Source organism: Rhinolophus hipposideros, assembly GCF_964194185.1.
Source record: "Rhinolophus hipposideros genome assembly, chromosome: 18".
NCBI classification, from domain to species: Eukaryota; Metazoa; Chordata; class Mammalia; order Chiroptera; family Rhinolophidae; genus Rhinolophus; species Rhinolophus hipposideros.
The window spans coordinates 13,281,896-13,305,716 of NC_138064.1; the positions used below are offsets into that span (position 1 = coordinate 13,281,896).

Here is a 23,821-nt window from a genome sequence, read left to right on the forward strand (position 1 = left end):
TCTCACATCTCTGTGAGGGGCCCAGGTAAGTGATTCTTAGCTGCAGAAGCCCACTGCATCGTCTAACATTTGGTCCAATTTTCCAAATGGGAGGGCTGTTTTCTGCCTGGAACAGAAGCTTCATCTTTTAGTCATTTTGTTTGAATCCAGACCAGAAAACAGATCTGTTTTCCTGCTTGTCTTTGGAAACAGGAATGCAGTGCTTCACGGAGGACAGCAGAACTTCCTCTGCAGATGCCTAGGCCTGCTGCGTCCAGGTACACACACCCACCTCTCTCTGCTTGTCTGGCACGTTGGAAGTCCTGAATTACTCACAGCTGGACATTGATCCCTTCAGAGGAGAATGTCCGTTCGCTATTGTGATTCCATTTGGGTTAATACCTTGAAATCCCAGCCTGGCTTGCTTCAAGGCAGGTAAGGAGTGATTTTTAACAAGCTGAAAACCTAACTCAACCTGGAACAGAAAAATCACCCTGAAGAGAAAGCCTCCGGCTGGGAAAAGCTGCCCTTTCCTCGGCCTTGAAAGCTGAGCTTCGGAATTGTTTTAGGGAGGATCCTCCCAGCCAAATAATTCAATTGGGCTAATTTTCAACGACAGGAAAGCTGCCTGATGGGAAGCCAGGCCCAACAACAGGTCCCCACAGCCCGAGTCTGTTGACTGTAGTGGCTGGGAAACTTAGGGCTCCGCTGTGGTTTTGGTTTCTTATCTTTGTCATTTGTTAGTGCCCCGCCCCAATCCCTGCTTTGGTCCTTTTAAATGCATTCCATGCATAGAATGTTGTAGAATCAAGGGTACGTTTACCAGCTTCCAATGACCTGCCTTGCATACATATGAGATCCCATACCAAGTCCCCTACCTTTTACCAATGACACTATTTGGAGGAACTTTCTACGAGAAGTGACAGGCAAACAGCTTCAAGAGTTGTTGTTGTTTTAACTTGTAAACATTTCAGTTTATTTTCTTTTAAATTTGCATTCAATTTTATGATAATGCTTAATGCTAAGTATTTCTTTAAAATTAGGCTGGAGGTGAAAACCCTTCCTTGGGGTGTGCAGCAATAACCAGCAGGAAGTGATGATGGCCTTGACTTGAGGTGATAGAAATGGAAAGTACAGGGAAGACATGAGGACCCTCTCCTGGGAAAGTTGACTGGATTTTGTGAATGGGACAAAGGAGGGAGGAAAGGCAAAGCTGAGGGAAGGCAAAGTGGTAAGTGGGTGAAGTATGCCTCTGCTGGAAACAGGAGAGTCAGACGTGGCAGTGAGTTGGTACAGGAAAGCTGAGTACAGCGCCGGGCAAGGTGAGTTAGGAACAGCAGTGGAATACTCAAATGGGATGTCAGTATATTCAAGTTCAAGGAAAGGGCTAGCTGTCTAGAGGAAGGAATGATCAGGGTGGGGTTGATTAGTAAGCTATGAGAATGTATGAGTTTTCTAAAGAGAAGGTGTGAACCAAAACCATATGAAAGTGGATACAAGCAAAAGACAAGAGGGCAGACACAGAATGCTCAGAGAGGCAGGGGAAAGCAAGAACATGCCCCCGCCCACCACCACTCATTCTCCTTAGTGAGTTTCTATCAACTCTTTTTTTATCTCTCTTGATAGTTCATCCCTCTGTATTTAAAATGGGGAAAACAGTACTGGCTGTACTATAATTATTCCCTGTTAACTAAAGGAACGAAAGTCAAATGATCGTTAATAACATGTTCAAAATATCCTATGTGGCCCTGAATATATTCCATGAATAGATAAATATTTTGATCATTACCATACCCAGTCACAACAGAACAGGAAATACTGGTGCAAGAAAATACGATTTTATTCTGCAATATTTCCAACACAAGTAGAGGTTTCCCAAATCAATGCCCAGTTTCCTCTAGCTATCTTCATGTTACATGGTAAGCAGAGTTAAATCCTCCCAATCTCTTCTTACCCCATAGCTTCAAGTGGAAATGAAACGTCAGTACCTCTCATGAGAACACCTATCACAGCCCGGAATGAATGAAAAACCTTGCTAATTCAAACTTTAGTCTCCGAGAGCGCTGCCGTTGGTTCTCAGAAAGACCTCAGGCAGAGAGACTTCCACCTTGCCAGAACAAATGTCATGTGATAGCAAATATAAATAAAACTTAGGACAAACAAAGGTAAATGCTTAATACTGAACTCAGAGAACAATAAAAACTGTCACTCACAGGCTAAGAGGTATCCATCTGCAGTTATTGCCACCACCAACACCCCCTTTTAATTTGGATTGTAATACTGGCTAAAGGCAGAGCCATGAACTGCCAAATGATTTAGCATTAGAAATTAAGTCCTTAGCCTTAAAAGGTAAAACATGTTTTCTTTTGTGTGAATATTAGGTTCAGAGGACTCATCCATTTAGGTCCAAATTACCCAGATATACAAATTCTCCAAAGGAGAAGAACAAATGCCTGGAACCCCTCTCGGTTAGTCCATCTCACTGCCTTCTATCATTATCCATGTCAAACATACTTGATAGAAGTCCTCACTCTTTGCAAGGCACTAGACAACGCATTTTACTGCTTTGAGGATACCCTGACTTTCCACCCCCCCCCCAAAAAAAATGACCTAGAGCCTCAGATCACATCATGATTCATTGATACGTGTGGAAATAGATACTAACTCTTACTGATCTCTGTTAAGATTGTATTCATTAATCTTAAATCCCAGGGAACTAAAACACATGAAACAGATTCTAGTTTATCCACTGGTTTAGTCGTTCCTCTGAATAGGACACAAAAACCAAGTCAACGTCAAATTGCAACTAAGCTGAGGGCATAATTTAAATCTAAAAGGAGAAAGCTGAAAGTGCTTTACATTTGTAGTGTACTGAAATGGGGGGACAAAAAGAATCCTTATAATATAAGGGTTAGGATTTCCAGTCATTGGCAGGGGGACAGAAATAGGTTGTCTCTTATAACATAGCCAATGGGTGTTTCCTTTTCAATCATGCTGTTGATAAAAACAACAAAAAAAGAAACCTGGAAAGATCAAAAACAGTCTCATCTACTAGGATTTAGCAAACATGGTGACATTTTCAAAACCTGGGTAAAACCAAGTTTAGGTTTCAGAATATTATTTTTCTCCAGACTTCTGGGGAAGAGAAGGATTGTTTTACACAAATATCATAGAAGCAACATGTTAACATAACCGGAAACATACAGCTGTTGCAAGCTCGTCAATTCCATATCTTTTCTGTTCTATCCAGCACCACTCATACCTTCCCCAGAGAGCAGTGGAGCCAGCTAGCGGCTGATAGAGCAAGACTATGTATGAAAGGAAAGCAGAGCACCTCCGTCTCTGCGCCCTCTCTTCCCAAATAACTGGTGGTATCGGGTAACATGATTTCCAGGTACAGAATTTAATCAGATTGAGCAGCCTGCTTTTCTGAGTTGAGGCTGACCTGGCCATGCCCTGTTCCACAACTCCTGTTGAGCTGGGATCCAAGATCTTAAGATTGTAGCTTGTCCCTTGTTCCCATGTGTTAAACAGTCAACACCCTCGGGGAATAGACTGCACTTTTCATCATTTGGGTAGGAATTCTAAAGCATGGAAATGTCCTAATTTGCTATTGCTACATCAGCATAATGAGTCAGATTTAAGTCCTATGGGAGAATAACAACACTTAGCACTTACACACCGCACTTTTCATCTTCAGGTTCCTTCACCACGTTAGGCTGTAATGTTATATTTCTCTCAGCAAGACAAAGGAGTTAATTTCTAGTCCTTTCAACTCCCTTCCTTTCTTACACACATACACACACACACACACACATACACACATACACCACACACACACTCATTTGTACACAACTGCTATCAGATGACGAAGCTTTCTCTGGCTGCCTAGCTGTGCATATTTGATTTTTTTTTAAGAAGAAATCAAAGGTAAAAGGTCAATTTACCCTCCTCTTTCTTTGTTTTCCTTTTCTTTAAACCTGTTTTGTTTGTTTGTTTTCCCCTCTAACATGGAACACAAAATCAGCACGTCAATTGCCAGTTACAGGAGTCCATTCAGCATTACTGCTAGGGTTCCCATACTGAGTTGCGTTTTCACACCTCATGCTCTTCGTGTCATCTCTGGCCACTGAGGAGAGTTGAATATTCTGTCTTGGAGGATTCTGGAGGACTCTGCCAAGTTCCACCTCTTTTCATTCCTGGCCCAGGTGATCCCATCCTGTCTCCTTTATTTAAACATCATCTATCTATCAGTGACTCCCAAATTTACATCTCCAGACAGGTTGCCATCTCCTGAATTACAGACCTAGATATCCATATGCCTATTCAATATCTCTACTTAACAAGTCTAAAAACAACCCCCTCGATTTTCCCCTTAAAACTGCTTCTCCCACAGGCAACTCTATCCTTCCAGTGACTTCAACCAAAAACCTGGTCCATCCTTGATTCTTGATTCTTTCTACTACTCCCCAAATCTAATCCATCAGTTAATCCTATACATTCCATCTTCAGAATATACTACCCCCTTTATATCCACCTTGACCAATATGCTAACATCTTTAATCCAGATTCTGCCGACACTCGCCTAACTGGTCTTTCTCTGCTGGCACCCTCCAACAGTCTACTTTCAACTCAGCAGCCAAAATGATATTTTTCATATAAAAGTCAGATCCTATCACTCCTCTGCTCAAAACTGTCGTATGGTTCCCCATCTCACTCAGAGTAAAAGCCAAAGTCTTTAGGCCTTCCCGGATCTGCCCTCCCACGCCCACTCTTTATGATTATTACATACTCTCCCTCCAGCCAAACTGGCCTCTTTGCCTCATTCCTCCAACCCACTGAGGATCCGCTAGCCTCAGGGCTTTGTACTTCTTGCTCTCTCCACTTGGAACACTCTTCTCCCCAACACGTTACCCATTCTAAGCCTTCTCCTCCTTCAGGTCTCTGCTGCATGTCCATTCACCAGCCATGCCTTCCCTGACCACCCCCAGCATTACCTGTGACCCTGCCTTGCTATATTTTTCTCCATAGCACTCATCACCTTCTGCCATGTGATATCTTTTATTTTTTACCTGCTTCTTATTTGTCTTGCCCACTACAACTAAGTTATTTGAAGGCAGTGTTGTTTTATTTTCTTTTTCTTACCAGCTTTAGTCAGTAGTACCTATATTCACCAATGCCTTGGATAGCGCCTGGCATGTGGTGGGCACTCGAAAATATTTTTTTGAATGAATCAATAACGAACAAAAGTTTCTCATCTGTTTTAGGACATGCACTAGCCTGATTTCTAAGCCATAGGCGAGTTTAAATTTGTGATGCCTGCTAGTGATGAATGTGTTTCCAACTGGAAAAACAAAAATCTCTTATTAAAGAGTTTTGAGGCTATGAGCTTATACTAACATGGAAAACTGAGGCAATTGTAGAATGTGTTGTCTGCTATTTATGACATAATGGATATTAGGGCTTTTTCCAGTGCCCATAACCTGCCTCTATCCTGTTCTCATTCTACATACATATTGGGATGCTTTTGAAAAAGGGTATCAGGATTAGAGGTAGTCTGTACAGCACAATCTTCCCCAATGGACAGCCATAGGGGCTAAGCAAGGATCAATTCTCTATTTGCTCTTTAATAGAATTTTCCAAAGCAAACTACAGCAAGAGATTTAAAGGTGGGTGGATGGACTAGTCCAATCTTTCCAATATTTTTGTATAAAGTACTTAGAAAGTTTTAGCAAGAACATTTTGAAACAAATTCCTTAGATAAATTAACCCATCTCCCACCTAAGTAAAACTTGCTGAGGAAACTAATGCAAGTCTTTTATTAAAAGACAATGAGGTAAAGAAATCAGAAGAGAGTTGGAGACATAGAATTAAGAAGAAACAATTACCTGAATGTGGAGCAAAAGGGAAGCAGGAGAAGATAGCACTCAGTAATAATAAGGTATGCATTGAATAAAGATCTGTATTCCTACTTTTTAAGCAGGGAACAAAATAAATGAAGTAGGAGCTGGGGTTGGCAGTGTGCCAGGGATGTTGGTAGCTGGAGAAATGTAGACCAAAGGGTGGGTAAAAGTATACTGGCAGATTGGAGAGCATCTCCTACTCATTTCCTGAGCCTGTGGCTTCCAAAGAAATGCTAGAACGGAAGCCACCAACACAGCCCTTTTGGCCACTGGATGAGTCGACGTGCATTGGTGCTCAAGAGTATGCCCTCTTGTGGAGCCATGGGCACCCAAGGCTGGATTTGGTCCATCTGGTTTGAACCAGGCAAGGGAAGAGGATACCTCAACAGTCTTAATGCTGTCTAGCTCCTAGTGCATGCAAGAGATGGTGGTCTGCTGAGAAGCCCACCCCAAAACCACAGGGAAAGATTGTTGCAGGATCTCCCCACCAAGAAATCATCACATGGCTAAGAGCAATACTTAAGAGAGAGAAAGTACTTTTTTCTACAACTCTCATAGTCATCTTTTTCAACTTTGCTTGCCTAATTATCTTCCTCTCTAAAGTTTAATAATTTATACTCTTTCTCAACTCACGAGGAATCAAAAGCAGCTCACAAAAAATATATATAGCATGAAAACATTTCTTAAATTAAAAATCAGGACCAGAGGAAATATAAACTAGAAATGAAAGTCTAGTCTATTGGGGAGAAGTACACTACCTTCCTCCCAGAGTCCTAAAAGGTTCTCGAAGTTAAGCAGTAAATTTGACTAAATGTTAACCGAGCAGTCAAAGCGAAAAGAGAAACAGAACCAGTTACAGTGCTTCTCATGTCCATGAAGAGAAAATATTTCAGTTCCTCGGGGTAAGCAAACTATTTCCTGGAATTCACATCTGCAAGAATTTCCTCCCACGGGACATCATAGAGGAGATCAGGACTACTACGTACTGGAGACCATCTAAAGCCACACTCCCACCATGGCTTCTTCACGCTGCCATTGGTAAATGTCGGTAGGAAAATCAAAGGCATGCACTTCAGTTAAAACCATTCTGTCAAACATGAAGACAACAGGAACCAAGGACACACCTTTCGTGCAGTTCAGTTTAATCTAAGAAGCCAATCTTGACTGTCGCAGGGAATGAATAAACTTAATCCCTTCTGCTTTTGCATATGCCATGCCTACCAGGAGAGCTAAATGTGTTACTCAATAGAGGAAATTTACTAGACTTTTTGGGTTTTGGTTCTTCTCCCTTGCTGTTTTCATGGTTTATTTCTCTTCTTTTCTTTTTTCTTTTTAAGAAATCTATTTCTATTGCCACGAAATATAGAATGTGCATGCGCCTTTTATTTTTATTGAGTTCATTTTTCTTTAAGTGCTCAGAGCACTATCTGGCAAATAAGTACTACATAAAATTTATTTATTTATATTTTTTTTGAAGAAAGGCCCTTCATATCACTGGGGTGGTGGGGAAGAGGGTGTCAAGTACGAATAACAAATTAATTATAAACAAATAAAATGAATTGATTGAGATTTTATACCCCTCTTGCAACCTTCGCCTATTTTCATGATTTTTCCTAAAGCAGTACAGACTGAATATAAAAGCCCTGACTATTGTGATGAGAGTGACATGAAAAACCTGGTGGAGGAGGATTATTAAAATTTCACGTAGAGGAGAATTCAAAGGTTTTGAAACACTTAGAGAAATATCAGAACCTTTTAAAATTTCTTCTCCTAAGGGAACAGCTGGAACGTCAGAGTCCATTACAACCTAGCTGGTCCTTCCTTTCAACCAACTTTCACATTTTAAGACTCTGTTCATGGAATGTGTCTAATTTGTTGTTTAGTACATTTCGGGCATTCAATAATGGTCTATAAAAACAACGAAAAAAATGCTAAAAAGCTTCATTATCACATTTACTTATGACCTCATTTCCTTTCCTTAATCTTGTAAAGTGACTTGAAAATGCCAGCACAACATTACAATAAAACTGCATATATTCTGGAGGGATTCATAAAGTGGATTTTCTACATTTGTAAGAACAAATAATGCACACTTAGAGTTAACCTATTTGTCTCAACAGCAACAGATGTGCAATAATATGACCAGGAAGTAACTGTGAACCTGGTGGAGATCTTATGGAAATCAGACAGTTACAATCTGGGCCCAAATCGGAGAAATCCCCTCTCCTATAGCTAAAATTTTTCACCAGTTGTCCTTTGATTCTTGTCTTCTGCACTCACCACCACATAAGGCTTCCTGTTAAGTATTTAGCAAAGTAAAACAACTAGTTTTGAACAGAAAAAGTCTGTGAGTTTTATCCAACTCAGGTCCACGAATCAGGTAATTTTTCTAAATTTTTTTTTGCGTGACCTTCTTATTTCAGACATTGTTTTTTCCCATGATTTTTCTGGCCTTGGATTCTACCCCACTCAGGGATCTATCCATTTTTTAAAAAAAATATTAGACAAACGCTTGCAAATGGATCAAACACTATTTAAGGGCCAGGCCACATCAGCACAATCTGCTACCAATTTCCACGCAGAAGTTTCTACCAGGTGTTAGAGGAGGCACTGTTAAGGTGTCTGTCCAAGCAAACCTACCCGCTTGCTGCTCTCCTCCTCCTGAGCCTTCCGGAACTCGTGCTCGAGGGAGCAGTCCAGCTCATTGAAGAGGCCCACTTCCTCGCAGTTCTTCAGGAATCTCGTTGGGGTCGGAGTCTGATCTGCAAAGAGACCGAGTGATCATACATGGGATCTTTTCCTCAAAAGCCAGTGGTGAGCATGCTCTAAATTCACACATCCCCTCCCCTCGCTTTAATTAAGATGCCGGCTGGCCATCCATAATCTTCCAGACCTCTAAATAAAATAAGAATGTGGAAGAAAAACCGTAAGCCCCAAAGAAGGAACGTAATGTGTGGTAGGCTACAGTATGTGAGGGCTTTCCAAACCTCCCTCCGGACTTCAGGAGATCCTGCCCTTGACTTGCCTGGGTCCATATCATTTGAATAATTCTGCAATATGTGGAATGACTTTTTTCTAACTGGGAAAAAATGATTTAGCTAAAATCAGGCCAAAAAAAAATCTGCTCAGCCTATGGTAGACCTGATTGCAGGGGGCTGGGAGGAAAAAAAGATTTTATAAATTTTTGTATCAAACAAAAAGAAACAAAAGAGCATGATAATTCCTTTTGTTAACAGAGAAGGAAAATTCAGCAATTCTATCTCCCGTTTTGAGAGGGAGGATGATGAAAGGTTCCAAGTCAAATACAGTCAGCTTTCACCTGTTAAAAATATAATTATTAATTTAATTTCCCTTACTATAAAAAGAGTGTTCTGAGGATACTCTTTCAAACGGATAGACTTTCTTTCATATTTTGACTGTTTTGAGAGAGGTTACTACTTAGAAAACTGGAGGATCTGAAGCCACCATTTGGGGCTAATATTTAGGCCGTTTACAAAATATTTTCACACACATTCTCTAGAATCTATATCTCACAATATCTTCTAAGGTAAATAGGGAGAATTACACCTTTGTAATCATGCAGGACAGTCATCTTCCTAAGTGAAGGTGTATTTGAGTTGACACGAATAAAACTGTATAAACTGCCCCTTTCTCAGAAACAGAAGATACAAGAACCAGAAAGCATCATGGGGTGGGGGGGGAGGCTGACAGTGCCAATTCTTTTACAAGTGAGGAAGACTGAATCCCTGAATGATTAAGGCTCTTGTTCAAGGTCTCCCAGGTACAGGTGGCAATACCACAATTAAAACCAAGGCCTCGGTGCTATTTTCACCATGCACATGTATTGTTCCCACCTGAACCTATGGCAGATGCTGCTAGATTATGGCACTTGTCAGGCTTGACTTACACTCAGTCTCAAAATCTCTTTCTGCTCAGTTTTCTAAGATATCACCATCAGGCAGTGCCCTGAAGTTGAAACAAATGTGCCATTTCCACACTCTCTTTATAAACTCCTATATGACAAGAAAATAGAATTCTATTTACTTTTCTAAATCCTGCAGAGAGCAGTTAATCCCAGAAAATTATCCACTGAGATTCAAAGAAATAGTTTAACATCTATGAAGCTGAAAATAGCTCGATATGCCCATTTAATCAGGGAGGCCAAGGCCATGTTTCCTGATTCCCTGTGGATGAGGCGCTTTCCCACTCGTGAATGTGGATTTCAATGCAGCAAAATCCCCACTGCATTCTTCCCCATTCCTAGCCCGTTCTCCACGGTACTGAGTTCTCTTTGTGGTACAAAGAGAGCCTACAACAGATGATCATAAATTGGACATTACAGATAAAAGAGATGCAAAGAGAATGGTTTTGTTGAGAATGGTTTTATTAGCATGTTAATTTATTAAGATACATACATATGCAGCTATGTACCGAATATATACATATAAGTTATGTGTTGTGTGCTAATTAAAGATAAAATTAGTATTTATGAAGACAAGTATAAATATTCCATCCATATTGTCTAGAACCTAAATCTCACAAAATCTATGAGATAAGTAGGGAACATATTATTTTAGAAATGGAGAAGTAAGTCAAACACCTTGCACAAAATAACACAAGGGAGTAACCGTCTTATCACTATTAAGTCCTCTCTTCCTTATGAACACAATCCCTTCTCAATCTAAGTCCTGTGCATTGCCCAGACTCTCCTTCCAGCTCCAAAGGACTCTGTTATATGTGTAAAAAAGCAACATTGACAACCCAGAACTCTAGATTTGAAATCCTGTTATTGGGGGAAATTACCTACATTCTCTAGACCTCATATTCTGCATCTTTCAAATAAAGTTCTAAAGTTACATGATTCTGTGAATCCTAAAATCAGCTCTGTGATAGAGGTTTGCTTCAACAGTCACTGCCAAAGAAACATACGACTCTTTAAAGGACAGCTAAATGGGAACAGCAGTAACAGCTAGTTAGACACTAGAAATCGGGCCAGAGGTAAGGGCTAGATATACTGACAAGGAGTCTTCTGAACAGAAGGTGTAACTAGACAAGACTTGAGAGTAGAAATAAAAGTGTGTGTGTGTGTGTGTGTGTGTTTACATACTCCCCCATTTATTGGGTACTTATTCCAAAACAGCCATAGTGATCACTGCTTTCTAAGCAGCATCTTAATTTTCAAACCCACCATATTAGACAAAAATTATTTCCCCCATTTTACTTATGAGAAAACTGAAACTTGCCCCGGCCCTATTTATAAATATAGTCACATAATTGTACTGGTAATAGACAATCTCACAACCCTTGGTTCTTTTGAAATATCTTGGAATCATTTCATCTGTCACACAACAGAACTGCATTACTCTCCTACAGACGGTCTACTCTCTTGCAGAAACGTTTTGTGACTAGAAAGCCTGAGAAAACAGCACATAACAGAACCGAAATATTAGACCACTTGTCATCAGTAGGGATTTAGCTTTCCAGGTTTAAACTTCCTTTTTATTCCTTTATGCTTCTTTGTTGGAGATTTACGAGTTGAGGGCCATGATTCCAGGTAGAAAAAACAGTCATCCTAGAGGCTCCATACAACTCCTGAACTCTGAGACAAATTCATGAGATGGTCCATGAATTCAATCAAATTTAGGCTAGCCAGTCAAATTCAGGGTAGCCTTTCAGGGCCAAGCCCCAAACAAAGCTGAGAGATGTTTCATGTCTCCTCTAAAGCAAAATTATTCCCAAACACCAGCACACACCCACAAATGCCAGCCAAGAAGGTTGAAAGTACATACATGGTACAGGGATAGTAATGTCATTTCCATCACCATGGGCCTCTCTACAGCAATAGGGAAATAAAAGCTAGGGAGTAGGAAAGCCACAGGCCGTGAACAGAGTTGAATCCCTCCCATCCCGAGAGCGGAAAACCCAAAGGAAGGCCCCAGAGTTGTTATCAAATGTGACCTTTTTTGCTGTGTGATATAGTGAGGGAAAAACAAAACAGATATCTATATCCACATTTGGAATAGATAAGGCACACTGTTCCTAATTTTTTATTCATTTTCTTCTTGTGAATGAGCTATTCTTTCCAGTTACAACAGAAACCAGACAATGGAGCTTAACTTTTGTTTTAACATTTATTAGAATTAATACAGGGTCTCCAGTTGTCTTTGATCCCACATGGTACCAGTTCTAAGTAAGCCAGGAAATGTGCAAATCTTCAAAAAGGGAACAGCTAAATCCATCAGCAGCTTAAATAAAAGAGGCAGAGGTTCTTAGCCACATGAATGCCTTGTCAAATAACTATTCCAGCTGAAATTAGACCTGAAGTAAGTGGGTACTGTCCGTGGCCATAAATTAAAATTCTTGTAAACCACACCCTATTTAGAACTAAAAGCATGCACCAGTTAGTTACAGCAGCAGCAATTTCTATATCCTGAATGATAGGGGGCGGTGCTCTAAAGTTTGTTCAGTAGTAACAGGCCACATTCCGAGGACTTACAGGAACTGGTTCCAATCGGAACTCAGCGCGGAGATGATCATTTAAGAACTCTGCTCACCTTTCTTGCAGTATTTCCACTTCACTGAGGCACATCTGAATGAGAGAAGGAGATAACCCCAAATCTCAAACAAAACTAAAAGTGAATGACATTTGAGTTTGAACTTGACCCACGTTGAAAGTAGTTTGTTGTTATCGTCTTTGTAAATCTAAATTGGTGCTACATAAGCACCTGCATTTACCTTCCCGTAGAGAGTTTGCAAATAGCATACCATGTTCTCAGGAGACCCAGACACTGGGGCCAGTACAAATGAGAATTCTTCCACTTCTCCTACCCCTCACATACATCCTTGGGGATCGCTTTACCCATCGGGCATGAAAGGCTGGCACCAAAAGGGATAAAAATATCTTTGTAAAGTTTGTCATATTTCAACATCTGGTTTCCTTCCTGGAATGGTAAACCTGTTTGTTGAGAAAAGGAGCACCTTTTCATAGAAATACTACCTCTGTAGGTAGCTAGGTAGAGGATACTTGCCATAGGCCCTACTTTCATGTCTATGCAGAAGAATGGCAGACCCGTGATATTATAATTTAGGAATTTACTCATCAGTTACACAATAGGAAATTCTGCACTACATTACAACTGAGAAGAACAACAATTATATGGCTAGAACTATTAGGAAAAAAAGTAACTCACTAAGTTTTCCAGTTAGTACATTGTCTGCCTAGCATCAAGTGCTTCAGCTTCAGCAAGTATGATGATTCCAAAGTGTAAAAGACAAGCACAAAGCCAAAGCTTGAAACCTGATGCTTCTTTTAAAAAGTGTTTAGTCTGCTCAAATTTAATAATAGGTCGCTACCTTATTCGGTTTCAGAGCTGCGTTTGAGTTATATGTTTGTCTATGTTTCATTTTCCTCAATGGTAAAAGAGGTAGAGCAGCAAGTCATCGATTGAAAAAAAAAAAAAGAAAAAGAAAAAAAGGCAGAGTTCCCATCATACACCAGAGGAGAACAACATGAAGTTCCTAAGCAAAATTTTCTTTCCTGTTGGTCTGATATTCTTAACTATGGTATTACTAAAGGTATTACTATACAGAGTAATTTTACATCATTTCGTATTAAATTGATGGTGACTAGTAATACTATAAAAGCCTCACTAATTCAGACCAGTTATAAAAAAGATCAGTTTGAATTAGTGACCATTCTAATTATAGGGTACTTTTTAAAAGGCAATACAGTTTTATTATTTGCATGACTCAATTTCAGCCAACAAAATGTGGCTTAATGGAATTCACAGGAGTGCACTAAAATCAATAGAGAAAAGAAGTGGAATTAACGTATCTATTTTAGCAAGAGTTGGGGTTCTCAGAAAAAGCATTTTTCTTAGATCCATTTTACAATCTTTTTATAGTTATATTTATCCCATGAATTCTTCAGCAAATGCTTTCTTTGAAATAATCATACTTAGTCCCTATCTGAATCTCAATAAAGTCCTAATTAAGAGAGTTTACATTCATTGAATTTGAAAATACATAATCCTTTATAAGATCAATAATCAGTAACAAATGACAGAACTCCATGGAATTTTAGACAGGCTTCTCTGCAATAAATATGCCTTTCATTGAGTGTAAATATACAATAAGAGCAAGAGGGTCCCCTCAGTAACATTGACATTTCTATTTCCCTACATCTATCGCAAGAAGCAGTGCTACCATAGCACAAACCAAGGCAACTCTGATTCTAAAATAACGGCTGTGGGATGCTTAAAAGATGACCATTACTGGATGATGCAGGTTAGGGAGAGATGAGACACACTCTCACATTCTTGAATTGCATGCTGGGATCCATATATTGTCAAGGTGGAGAGCTGGTGGACTAGATACCCTTAGAGTGCCTACGAGTTCACTAGAAAAGGCTCTGATAATGGCTTTGCTTACGATGCGTGGCTCCAGAAGACATAGATTTAGAGATTTAAATTAAGCAAATACATATTCTACATCTACTCGCTATTAGCCAGGGCCTACCCCAAGTGTTCTAACAGCAATCAAGCCCCAATTTTAATTCGCTTTAAAACAGCTGAGCTGGTAAAAAGGGTCATTAACAGTGCGAGATCATGTCTCTGCTGCCCAAGTGAACTAAGGGATCCAAGGTGATTTTCTTATCAAAACCTGCCCTGATCAGTGGAAGCTAAAGCTTAACGTTTTCATTAGTCACTAATTGCCTGAGTTCTCCTTCACTCTGTCATAGGGATTGGTTTCCAGTTGGAATATACTGGAAGCCAGTTTTTCGTACATGAAAGAAGACTGCAGAGCAAGGCCTCTGAGATATTTAGGTGAATTATTTAAAATTCTATTTCACTCAACCAGCTAGAAACATGAATGAGAAGCTGACAAATCCTATCAATGTCAATGGCTCCTTGTCACATGGATGAGAAAATCTGATTTAAAAACACAATCTTTGTTCCCCTAAATGCTAATGTGTTAGTATAATCTCCTTCTAAAAACTTTTGATTATTTTCTCCATTTGATGACTGTGAAAGAGATAAGTTAATAATACAAGAAAAGGTAGTGCATAGATTTATATCCAAACAGAAGTCTAAGACCAAAGCATGTTTTTAGTATGTGTAGCTCACCAAATCCGTGTACAGCAACTAAATTATAGGCAGATAGGGACTTTGGACAAACTGCTTATCGTCCTGATTTTGTTTCCTCATGTGAAAAAAATGGCCCGGATTAAATGACAATGTGTATAAAGTTGGAGGCACAATTACAGGCATAAGTTAAGGTAATAAATGGACGCTATTATTATCATGCTGCCCTCAGGTGCAAACTATCTCCACCACCCTCCATTCCGTTAAGATCGGACTAATATACGTAGTGGGACGTCACTGTATATCTTCATCATCAATGGAAAGGGAAGTTAAGTAGGGGCTCTGTGTGTGTGTGTGTGTGTGTGTGTGTGTGTATAATTGAACAAGTAAATCACACACACACACACACACACACACACACACACACACACACACAGCCCATACTTAACTTCCCTTTCCATTGATGATGAAGATACATGGTGGCATACAAACATATATATATATATATATATATTCCAATTCGTTCCAAAAAGAATTTGGAGTGAGATATATTATCTTCCCTCTTCCCTCTAGTTTCCCCCTCAAAATTCCTATGGATGATTAAGTAGGGTTTATAGCAGAGCTGTGAGCAATGGATTTGGGTTCTGACGTTGTCCAGTTTATTGTGATCAATCTCTTGGAGACAAATGTTCTACTTCATTGAACAACATTCTTGCTTTCTCTATGCTGAGAATTAGGTTTAGAGCCCAGAACTAGAGAAAAGCCCTGATTCTAGTCCTAATCCAGGGACATAGTTGGATTCTGAAGGACCATGTTGTCATTGATGTAAGATGCTCTGTACCAGGTGGTGACAGGGAAGATGGGGTGAGGAAGCTAGTCTCTTCTGTGTTTCAGCTCAAGATACAGTTAGCCGTACTACATCTGGTTTTGTGGTTTTACCACTTCCGGTCTCATCATATTTAGAAGTCAGGGAGAAAGACGACTGGAGCCCACAGTGCTGAACTTCAGATCTTGGCTGAAATGCCACCCATGCAGCGAGGCCTTGCCTGACCTCCCTTAGACAGCCTGCTGGCTACTCGTGTCACATTGTCGTGTTTTATCTTTAGCATAGCACTTGTCACGAATGGATATTTTCTGGTTAATTATCTGGGGAAGGGGTTGTCTATTATTTCTCTTCCTCCCCACTCCCAATAGAGTGTAGTAAGTTCCGTGGAAGAGGGACCTCGTTTGTCTTGTTCATGGCAGTGTTCCCAGCACCTAACACAATAGAATCCTCATAGGCCCTCCGTAAGTGTTTGCTGAATAAATAGGTGAAGTTCAAGAGTGTTGTGGATCTTTCCTCAAAAGGTGAAACCCAATCAACATTTGAGGTGAGAAGGCTGTGAAAGAGGCACATGGGACCAGGCTGTTAAATGCCTACTAATCCCATCATGAAGCAAGATCCAGCATCTTCTAGGTTGATATTTCCACCACACTCCACCAACACACACACACACACACACACACACACACACACACTTCTCGTTTAGAATATTATTTGCTTGTTCAGCTATAAATAAAGTTACCCTTTGATTCCCATTGTTTTGTTTGTTTGTTTGTTTTTCCTATACAGAATTTGGAAGCCCTGTAAATAAGAGGAGGTGGAGATTTCTCACAGGCAAGATTTGGGAATTTCTGGATGCCTAACCATAATGCCATTAAAATAGACCCAAAAAGCATCCTTTTTACTTTTAGTACTGAAATTTGATCGTGTTTTCAAACCAAGCAGATCTATGTCACATAATAGCTGGTAATTTTGCAACTAATGTGTGAAAGGGTCCTGTCCTCAATGGATTCCTATTGTAAACTTGACATCTAAAAATCTTTAATATCACAACTTCTATCACCGTGGAATTATCTTCTATCAGATTAACAACAGCTAAAGGGACAGACTCATGTCCATCATGATACCAGGACTCTGGAAATGGACCACATGGGTCAAATAAGAATGGCGAGAGGGACTATCAGTTTTTGCCCTCAGAATCCAAAACCACTACCCCCATTCATGTCCCTGCTAGTACTGTTCCTTTAGAATGAGAGATTTTTATGTTTACTGTCTATCCACAAGAGCAGACTCATCTTAATATAACACCATGACTGGCATTTTTACGACCCTGCCTGGTGGCATGTCAAAGATCATTTTGAGTAGTAAATTCTACCTGGTCTAAATAAAATGGACTTTATGGATAAGCTATGAAATTATTTCAGATATTATAATTCTTTGGACACTTATCCTTAAAGTGTATACCTGTGGCATTTTAATAAGTTCCCTATCTTTAATATTTGCAATTAATAAAGGATGAAGTGATTTTCTAAGATACAAGTTAACCAGATATCTTGAAATTAGTAAGAAACATACCTACCATACTTTATCTCCTTAATACATGTCAAACTCCAGTTTATCTGGAATAAAATTTTGCGTAATTGAATATTGCTTTAAGAAAATGGCCTAAGAGGGACTTGAAGATTTTTGTCGCAATGATGCTTGCTAATTTAAGATTTGGTTTATACTATTTTTATTAGTATATTTTGAATTATATAAAATCATTCATCTTCATGATAGGCCACAACAGAGGCTTAAAGTACATTAATAAACAAAATTTTAATGAATCTATTTTTAATAAAAGTAGATTCTGAAGCTTTTGATAAATTCAAATCTAAATAAATCAAGATATCAACAAGTAAAAACTTCAGTTCTATTTGTAATCCTAATCTAATATGCTAAAACTAAAATGAGATTTGAGATAAATACATATTGAAGTCCTTTCTGGGAAAAAACAAATAGCAAAGCAAAAAATATCCACTAGATAGCCTATTACAACTCAATATGGACAACATTGGCATATGAAATGTAGTAGACCTCAGTGCCCTAAATGCAAAGCAATAGAGCTTGACTGGATAGCGCTGTATTCCATCCCAGCGACAAAATTCTGAGGCTATCTATGAACATGCAGAGCAGGTAGCAAGGTTAAAATTTTAGCACTTAATTTCATTGGCAAAATATGCAATGGCCTCATATCAGCATCAACATAAAGCATGAAGAAGCAAAAGAAAACATGCCAAGATATTATTCATGTCGTTTTCCCTCATATTTATTTCTTCCTTCCCTTTCTTATTCCAAGTTTGACATAATAAAAATTAGAGTGACTTTTCTCCCAATAATTTTTCCATCTGGCACTGCCAATTATTGGCAGCAACAGCCTCAAACTTACAAGGATCTGATAAGAACGACGGAAAGGCTGCAAGAACTTAAAAAACCTGTTTATAGACATCATATAGAAGTGTTCACCCATCTTTTTTCAGACCTCAGATGGGACGGACTTCTAGGGCCATCCTAGCAATGTGCCTGTAAGATACTATGCTGGTGCTTCACACTATAGTTCTAATATCACCACATAGTTTCCACTCCCTAATAAACACCTAATCACTCCCCTACTACCATGCCATCTACTTAGGGATCTCATTTGGGAAAAATACAGGAAGAACTCACGAATTTAAATATTGGGAAAAGCCTTGCTACTTGCATATATAGGTTCATTGTTTCATTGTTGAACTATGAGGTTAGAGCACAGGGAACTCTATAGAACATGACAACTGACGAAAACAAAAGGACAGACGGTTCTCTGTAACCCTTCTAGGCCTTTGTAGTTATTACAAATTTGAGTTTCTGCATCTCTGTTTCTAGACTTAAGGGGGGGGGGAAACTATTTCTGAAGAGCCAGCTAGTTCAATCAAAACAGGCTGACAGAGAGGTGGTGGATGATGGTGGAGAGTTGGGAAGAGGCTTCCTTTGAACTTGCGGAGTCTTCCCAAACACAAATACAGTGGTACCTCGGTTTTCGAACGTAATCCGTTCTGGAAGACCGTTCGAGTTCTGAAATGTTCGAACACCGAGGCACTGTTTCCCCATAGAAAATAAGGCAAAATGGATTAATTTATTCCAGACCTTTAAAATCAAACCCTAAAACTGCAAACTTAGCATGAATTTTACTATCTTGTGATACCATAGATCCATAAAATTTACGGCGTTCGTAAACCGAAATGTTCATCAATGGAGACGTTCGAAAACCAAGGCAACGCTGTAATGCATTTGCACCATTAACAAGTCACTGAAGGTTTATGAAGCTGTATGGATGGCTCTGTCACCAGAAGTATCTGGAAAAGCTTGACTATGCAGTGGCCAGTGCAAGTCAGTGGGTTAGGACTGCCGGAGCAAGTGCCCTCATGTTTGCCCAGTTTGGTCAGCTTGAGAAAGCTGCTATATCTCCTTGTACCCCTCCTCCTCTATCAGTACAATACGGGTTGTAATAATCTGTCTGACAAAACTCTTAGAGGATTTACTAATAATAGGGATAATAAAATACTTGTAAAATTTAAGTGCCATAGAAATGCTAAATTATATGAGCCAGGCCTGCCAGGGCAGTCAGTTTCTCTTCTGATATCATTATAACATGTTCATGGGTATATTATCTCTTTCACCATGCCAAGCAGACCGTGGCTCCGGTGAAATACTTCTAACCTAACACAGGTACCAGGAAATGCTTCAATTACCCTGCTACAGTTTATGAAACACACTTTCACTTAGATTCTTTCATTGGATCTTCACAATAAGCCTGTGAAATAGACTGACCAGATAAAATCATTCCCATTTTATGGAAAAAGAAACCAAGGCCCAGAATGTTTCATTAACTTGCTCATGGTCAGATAGCTGGTGGTAGCAGAGCCCAGGCTGGAGTTCAAGTTTCCTCACTCCTGGCACTGCCCTCTTTTTTTTTTTTTTAATTAGTTTCAGGTGCACAAGACAAGGTAATACTTAGACGTTCATCATTTACACCCCTCACATCGTGAACCCCCCCTCCTTTATTCCGCCTTCCACTATCCCTCCGACATCGCACCGAGCCATCACATTATATATATAAAATTATACTTGGCATTCATTATTGTTCAGCTTCAGGTGTACGGTACATTGATCAAGCATCTACATCTTCCCTGAGGTGGTCTCCCCGATGGGACCTGTGTCCATCAGATACCCTACAAAATCTTTACAACATTATTGATTACGTTCCCCCAATTATTTTTCAAAAACCCTGAGGCCATTTTGTGGTTACCTACTGTTTTCTAATCCCCTCACCTTTCCCCTTATCCCCACCCCCCGCCCATCTAACAATCCTCAGTTTTTTCTCTTTGTCCCCAGAACTGTTTCTGATTAGTTCATTCACTTATTCTTTTCTTTAGAGTCCGCATATAAGTGAGATCATATAGTATTTGTCTTTCTCTTTCTGGCTTATTTCGCTTAACATAATGTTCTCTAGATCCATCCATGTTGTTGCAAATGGTAAGATTTCTTTTTTCTTTATGGCTGCGTAATACTCCATTGTATAAATGTACCACAGTTTGGCACTGCCCTCTTTCTAATTTACCACACCACCTCTCAAAATAGGAAGGAATGGCAATTAACTGATGGATTAATTATTATTATTATTTATTTCTGCTCACATTTGTTAAGCACTTGCTAAATTGCCATGCATTGTCTCATTTAATCTCACACTTATGAGATGGGTACTGTTTTTTAAAGAAACCTTCACTGGCCACCTCAGACCAGAAAGATTTCCTCCAACTAAAGTCACATAGTACACGTATTTTTCCTTACAATACTTATGTGATATGCAGATGCTCCTTTACTTACAATGGTGTTACTTTGGGATAAATCCATCATAAGTTGAAAATATGGTAAGTCAAAAATGTATTTAATACATTAACCTACTGCACATAATAGCTTAGCCTGGCCCACCTTATGCGTGTTCAGAAAATGTCCGTTAGCCTACAGCTGGGCCATTATGTTGAGTTTCATCTCAAGAGCCATTGCCTTCCTCCTCTTCTTCTCATCAGAAGCAGGAGACACAGATGGACATTTTGTAGACATGATGGGTGGTGAAAACAAAACACAAGGTCCAAAAATGCTGGCAACACAGTACACTGTAGAGTATTGTTTGTTTACCCTTGTGATTTCATACCTGACTGGGAGCTGCGGCTTGCAGCCACTGTCCAGCATCACAAGAGAGTATTGTGTGGTGTACCACTATCCCAGGAAAATATCAAAATTCAAAGTACAAAATCAAACTTCAGTACAAAATTTTACTGAATGCATCTCGCTTTCGCACCACCATAAAGTCGAAAAATGTAAGTCGAAGCATCATAAGTCAGAAACTACCATATATCATGGACAGTCCTCTATTTTAGCTGTTTGCACACGCATGCTGTATTGTGACGTCCTCAAGAACAGCAATCATCAATCTTTGCACCTCGTAGGCCATTCAGAACAGTGCTGAGTGAGCTATAGACGCTCAATTAATATTTGTTTCTCAAGTGATTACAGATATGCGCTTTTTAAAAATATGTATATGGAGCCAAGTTTCAGAGTAATAAATATTTACAATCCAGAAAATGAGAAGTCACAGCTCTGCAATTATTTGAGTGAACACTACACTCACTGATTACATTTCTGCGTACCATTATTTTAAGTCTCTGCTATACCTTAGAAACGTGTATTTTCAAGGCACAGAATTTGCTAGTGGAAATCATCCTATCATAAGTAAAATAAGCCGTTGTGGCTGATTACCCAAAGCCTCTTTGCCTGATGGCTCCTTACCTGATAACATATTGTCTGTTTTTATTGAGGGAAACTTCAAAGTCATTTCATGCTTGTGCCTATGAATCATCAGATGGTCCTCTGTTGGGAAGCGCTGTCAGACAAATAGAAAAAAAGGGAGAGGGGAGAGGAGCCATTCAGTTTTGTGATATATATTTGCCACCATAGAGAAAAGATTTATTCAGCACTGCAAATGTGACAGGCAAAACTAAAAGCTAGTTCTGAAAAAGTGTGAAAGCATGAGTAAGAAAAATGACAAATTATTTTATGTGAGCAAATGTGCTGGGATGTTCCTTTGAATTACACCCATATACATGCATCATTATTTCCATTATAGTTAACCATGTCCTTAACTATGTTGCAGAGAAATCTGGCTAAATACTAGTAAGACATAAAAGAACTTTGCCTTCCGTCATTCTCTGATTCCCCGCACCTTCCCTGGGAATTCCTTTTATTCTTAGACATAATAATAAAACCTTGACTATAACCAACTGGGATGAGTCATCAGTAAACTAGATGTTTCCTTAGGAACTAGAGGTTTGCCTCTAAGGGTAGACTTTAAATTTGTGTTTACTCAAAGGATAAAACAGAAAGAGGTAAATAAGTAATACTGAAACTATTAACATAATATATATAAAAGAAATATGCTTTGAAAAATAAAGAGATGTTTAAATGAATGTTTATTTATAATCACAAGAATAACTAATAATGGCAGCATGACAGAAGTAAAGCTTTCCCATTTCTACCTATATACTCATATGAGGACACCATGTCCAAAATAAGAAAGTGGATGTAAGTGAGTAGCACTGAAGTCTTGAAAAACTATTTGGAATTTTTCTCTAGTAGTTACTCTTCTACATAATAGTGTAAAATTAAGTCTAAGTCATGTTAAGTATGCTAGACATCACCTATAGATTAATGAGAAGTAAAAAAAATACATGAAGTAGGAAAAGAATTTTGATTCACCTCGGACTTTGGGAAAGTTACATGTCTTGCTTAATTATTTGACATACATATTTACAAATGTACACCATGACATTTGTATAGTATGTTTCTGTTTATAAAGACCTTGCACACTCATTGTCTGATTTTTTATAATTATACATATGATTTATAGTAACTGAACAAATTATTTTTGGTATTCTATACTCTGTACAATGTAGAAAACCAACACTTTACTTTTAATTTTCAAAGAATGTTATGATTGTCAACATGCTATTCCCCGATGTTTTCAGCTGCTGACCTCTGGTCACATGGTTCTGGCCCTCTTGTGGTTGATTTGGGGCCATATGACTAGTTCTGCCTATTGTGTCATGAGTGGAAGTGTCATGTCACCTAGATGTGAGCAAGACCCTCTAGAAATCTCCCCATCTCTCTCCCCCATAGCATGGTGATTCACAATATTAGAAATAGTGGCCCCTCAATTATTCTAGGTTCTGAAGGATTATGAAGACCATTTCTGAATTCTGAAGGATTATGAAAAACATCCTGCCAATCCACAATAGAAATGTATGCTTGGGCATTTGAAATAAGCCTTTGTTATTTTAAGCCATTGAAGCTTTGGGGTAATTTGTTATTGCAGGAGATCCTAGCTTGTATTGACTCAAACTGGTATGTTTTAATAACTGAATTTAACAGAGTGTCGGCTTTATCAAAGTCAAAGAAAATACAACAGAAGACAATAAATTGTGTTGAACATTTCTGAATCTTTGGCAATTGAGAAACTTTTCCAGAGCTTCCCAGTTCCTCAGGATAATAATTAGAAATTTCAATTACCATCATACACTATGGTAGAACCCTGGTCTGCAAATAATATGGTGTGTTCATGAGAATGAGAGAATTCACTGGGTAAATCCTCTGGAATAACCTAAAAGTGGCTCTTCAAATAAATATCACTTATTATTTGTCATTTGTATCATATAAATTGGAGAGTACAGAATTTTCAAAGCATGGTAATTATGCCAGATTTCTGAATACATAGAAGTCTGACTTAGAATGATATGTGGGTTTTTGCTGGAAGTTCATCTATTCTCTTGGTCTTCTATAACACCTTATAATGACTATATCAAATATGTGATACTACCATGTGTGGTTTAGAGACATAGGTTAAATTTCTTAGTCTTTCTGTCAAAAGCCTTATAATTTTGTCTGTGATGTACGTAATCAAC

General features: G+C 39.0%; 1 protein-coding gene across 2 annotated transcripts in view; it reads right to left on the reverse strand.

Moving 5' to 3' along the window:
• The window catches only part of CREB5 (cAMP responsive element binding protein 5), a 381,389-nt gene that overhangs the window by 284,965 nt on the left and 72,603 nt on the right, over positions 1-23,821 (reverse strand). For both annotated transcript variants that reach the window (XM_081079476.1, XM_081079475.1), the window contains exons 3-4: positions 21,654-21,747; positions 8,523-8,644 (exon numbers count right to left, since the gene is read on the reverse strand). In XM_081079476.1, coding sequence (XP_080935602.1) covers positions 8,523-8,644; positions 21,654-21,747 — 216 coding nt within the window. The remainder of the gene's footprint in view (positions 1-8,522; positions 8,645-21,653; positions 21,748-23,821) is intronic.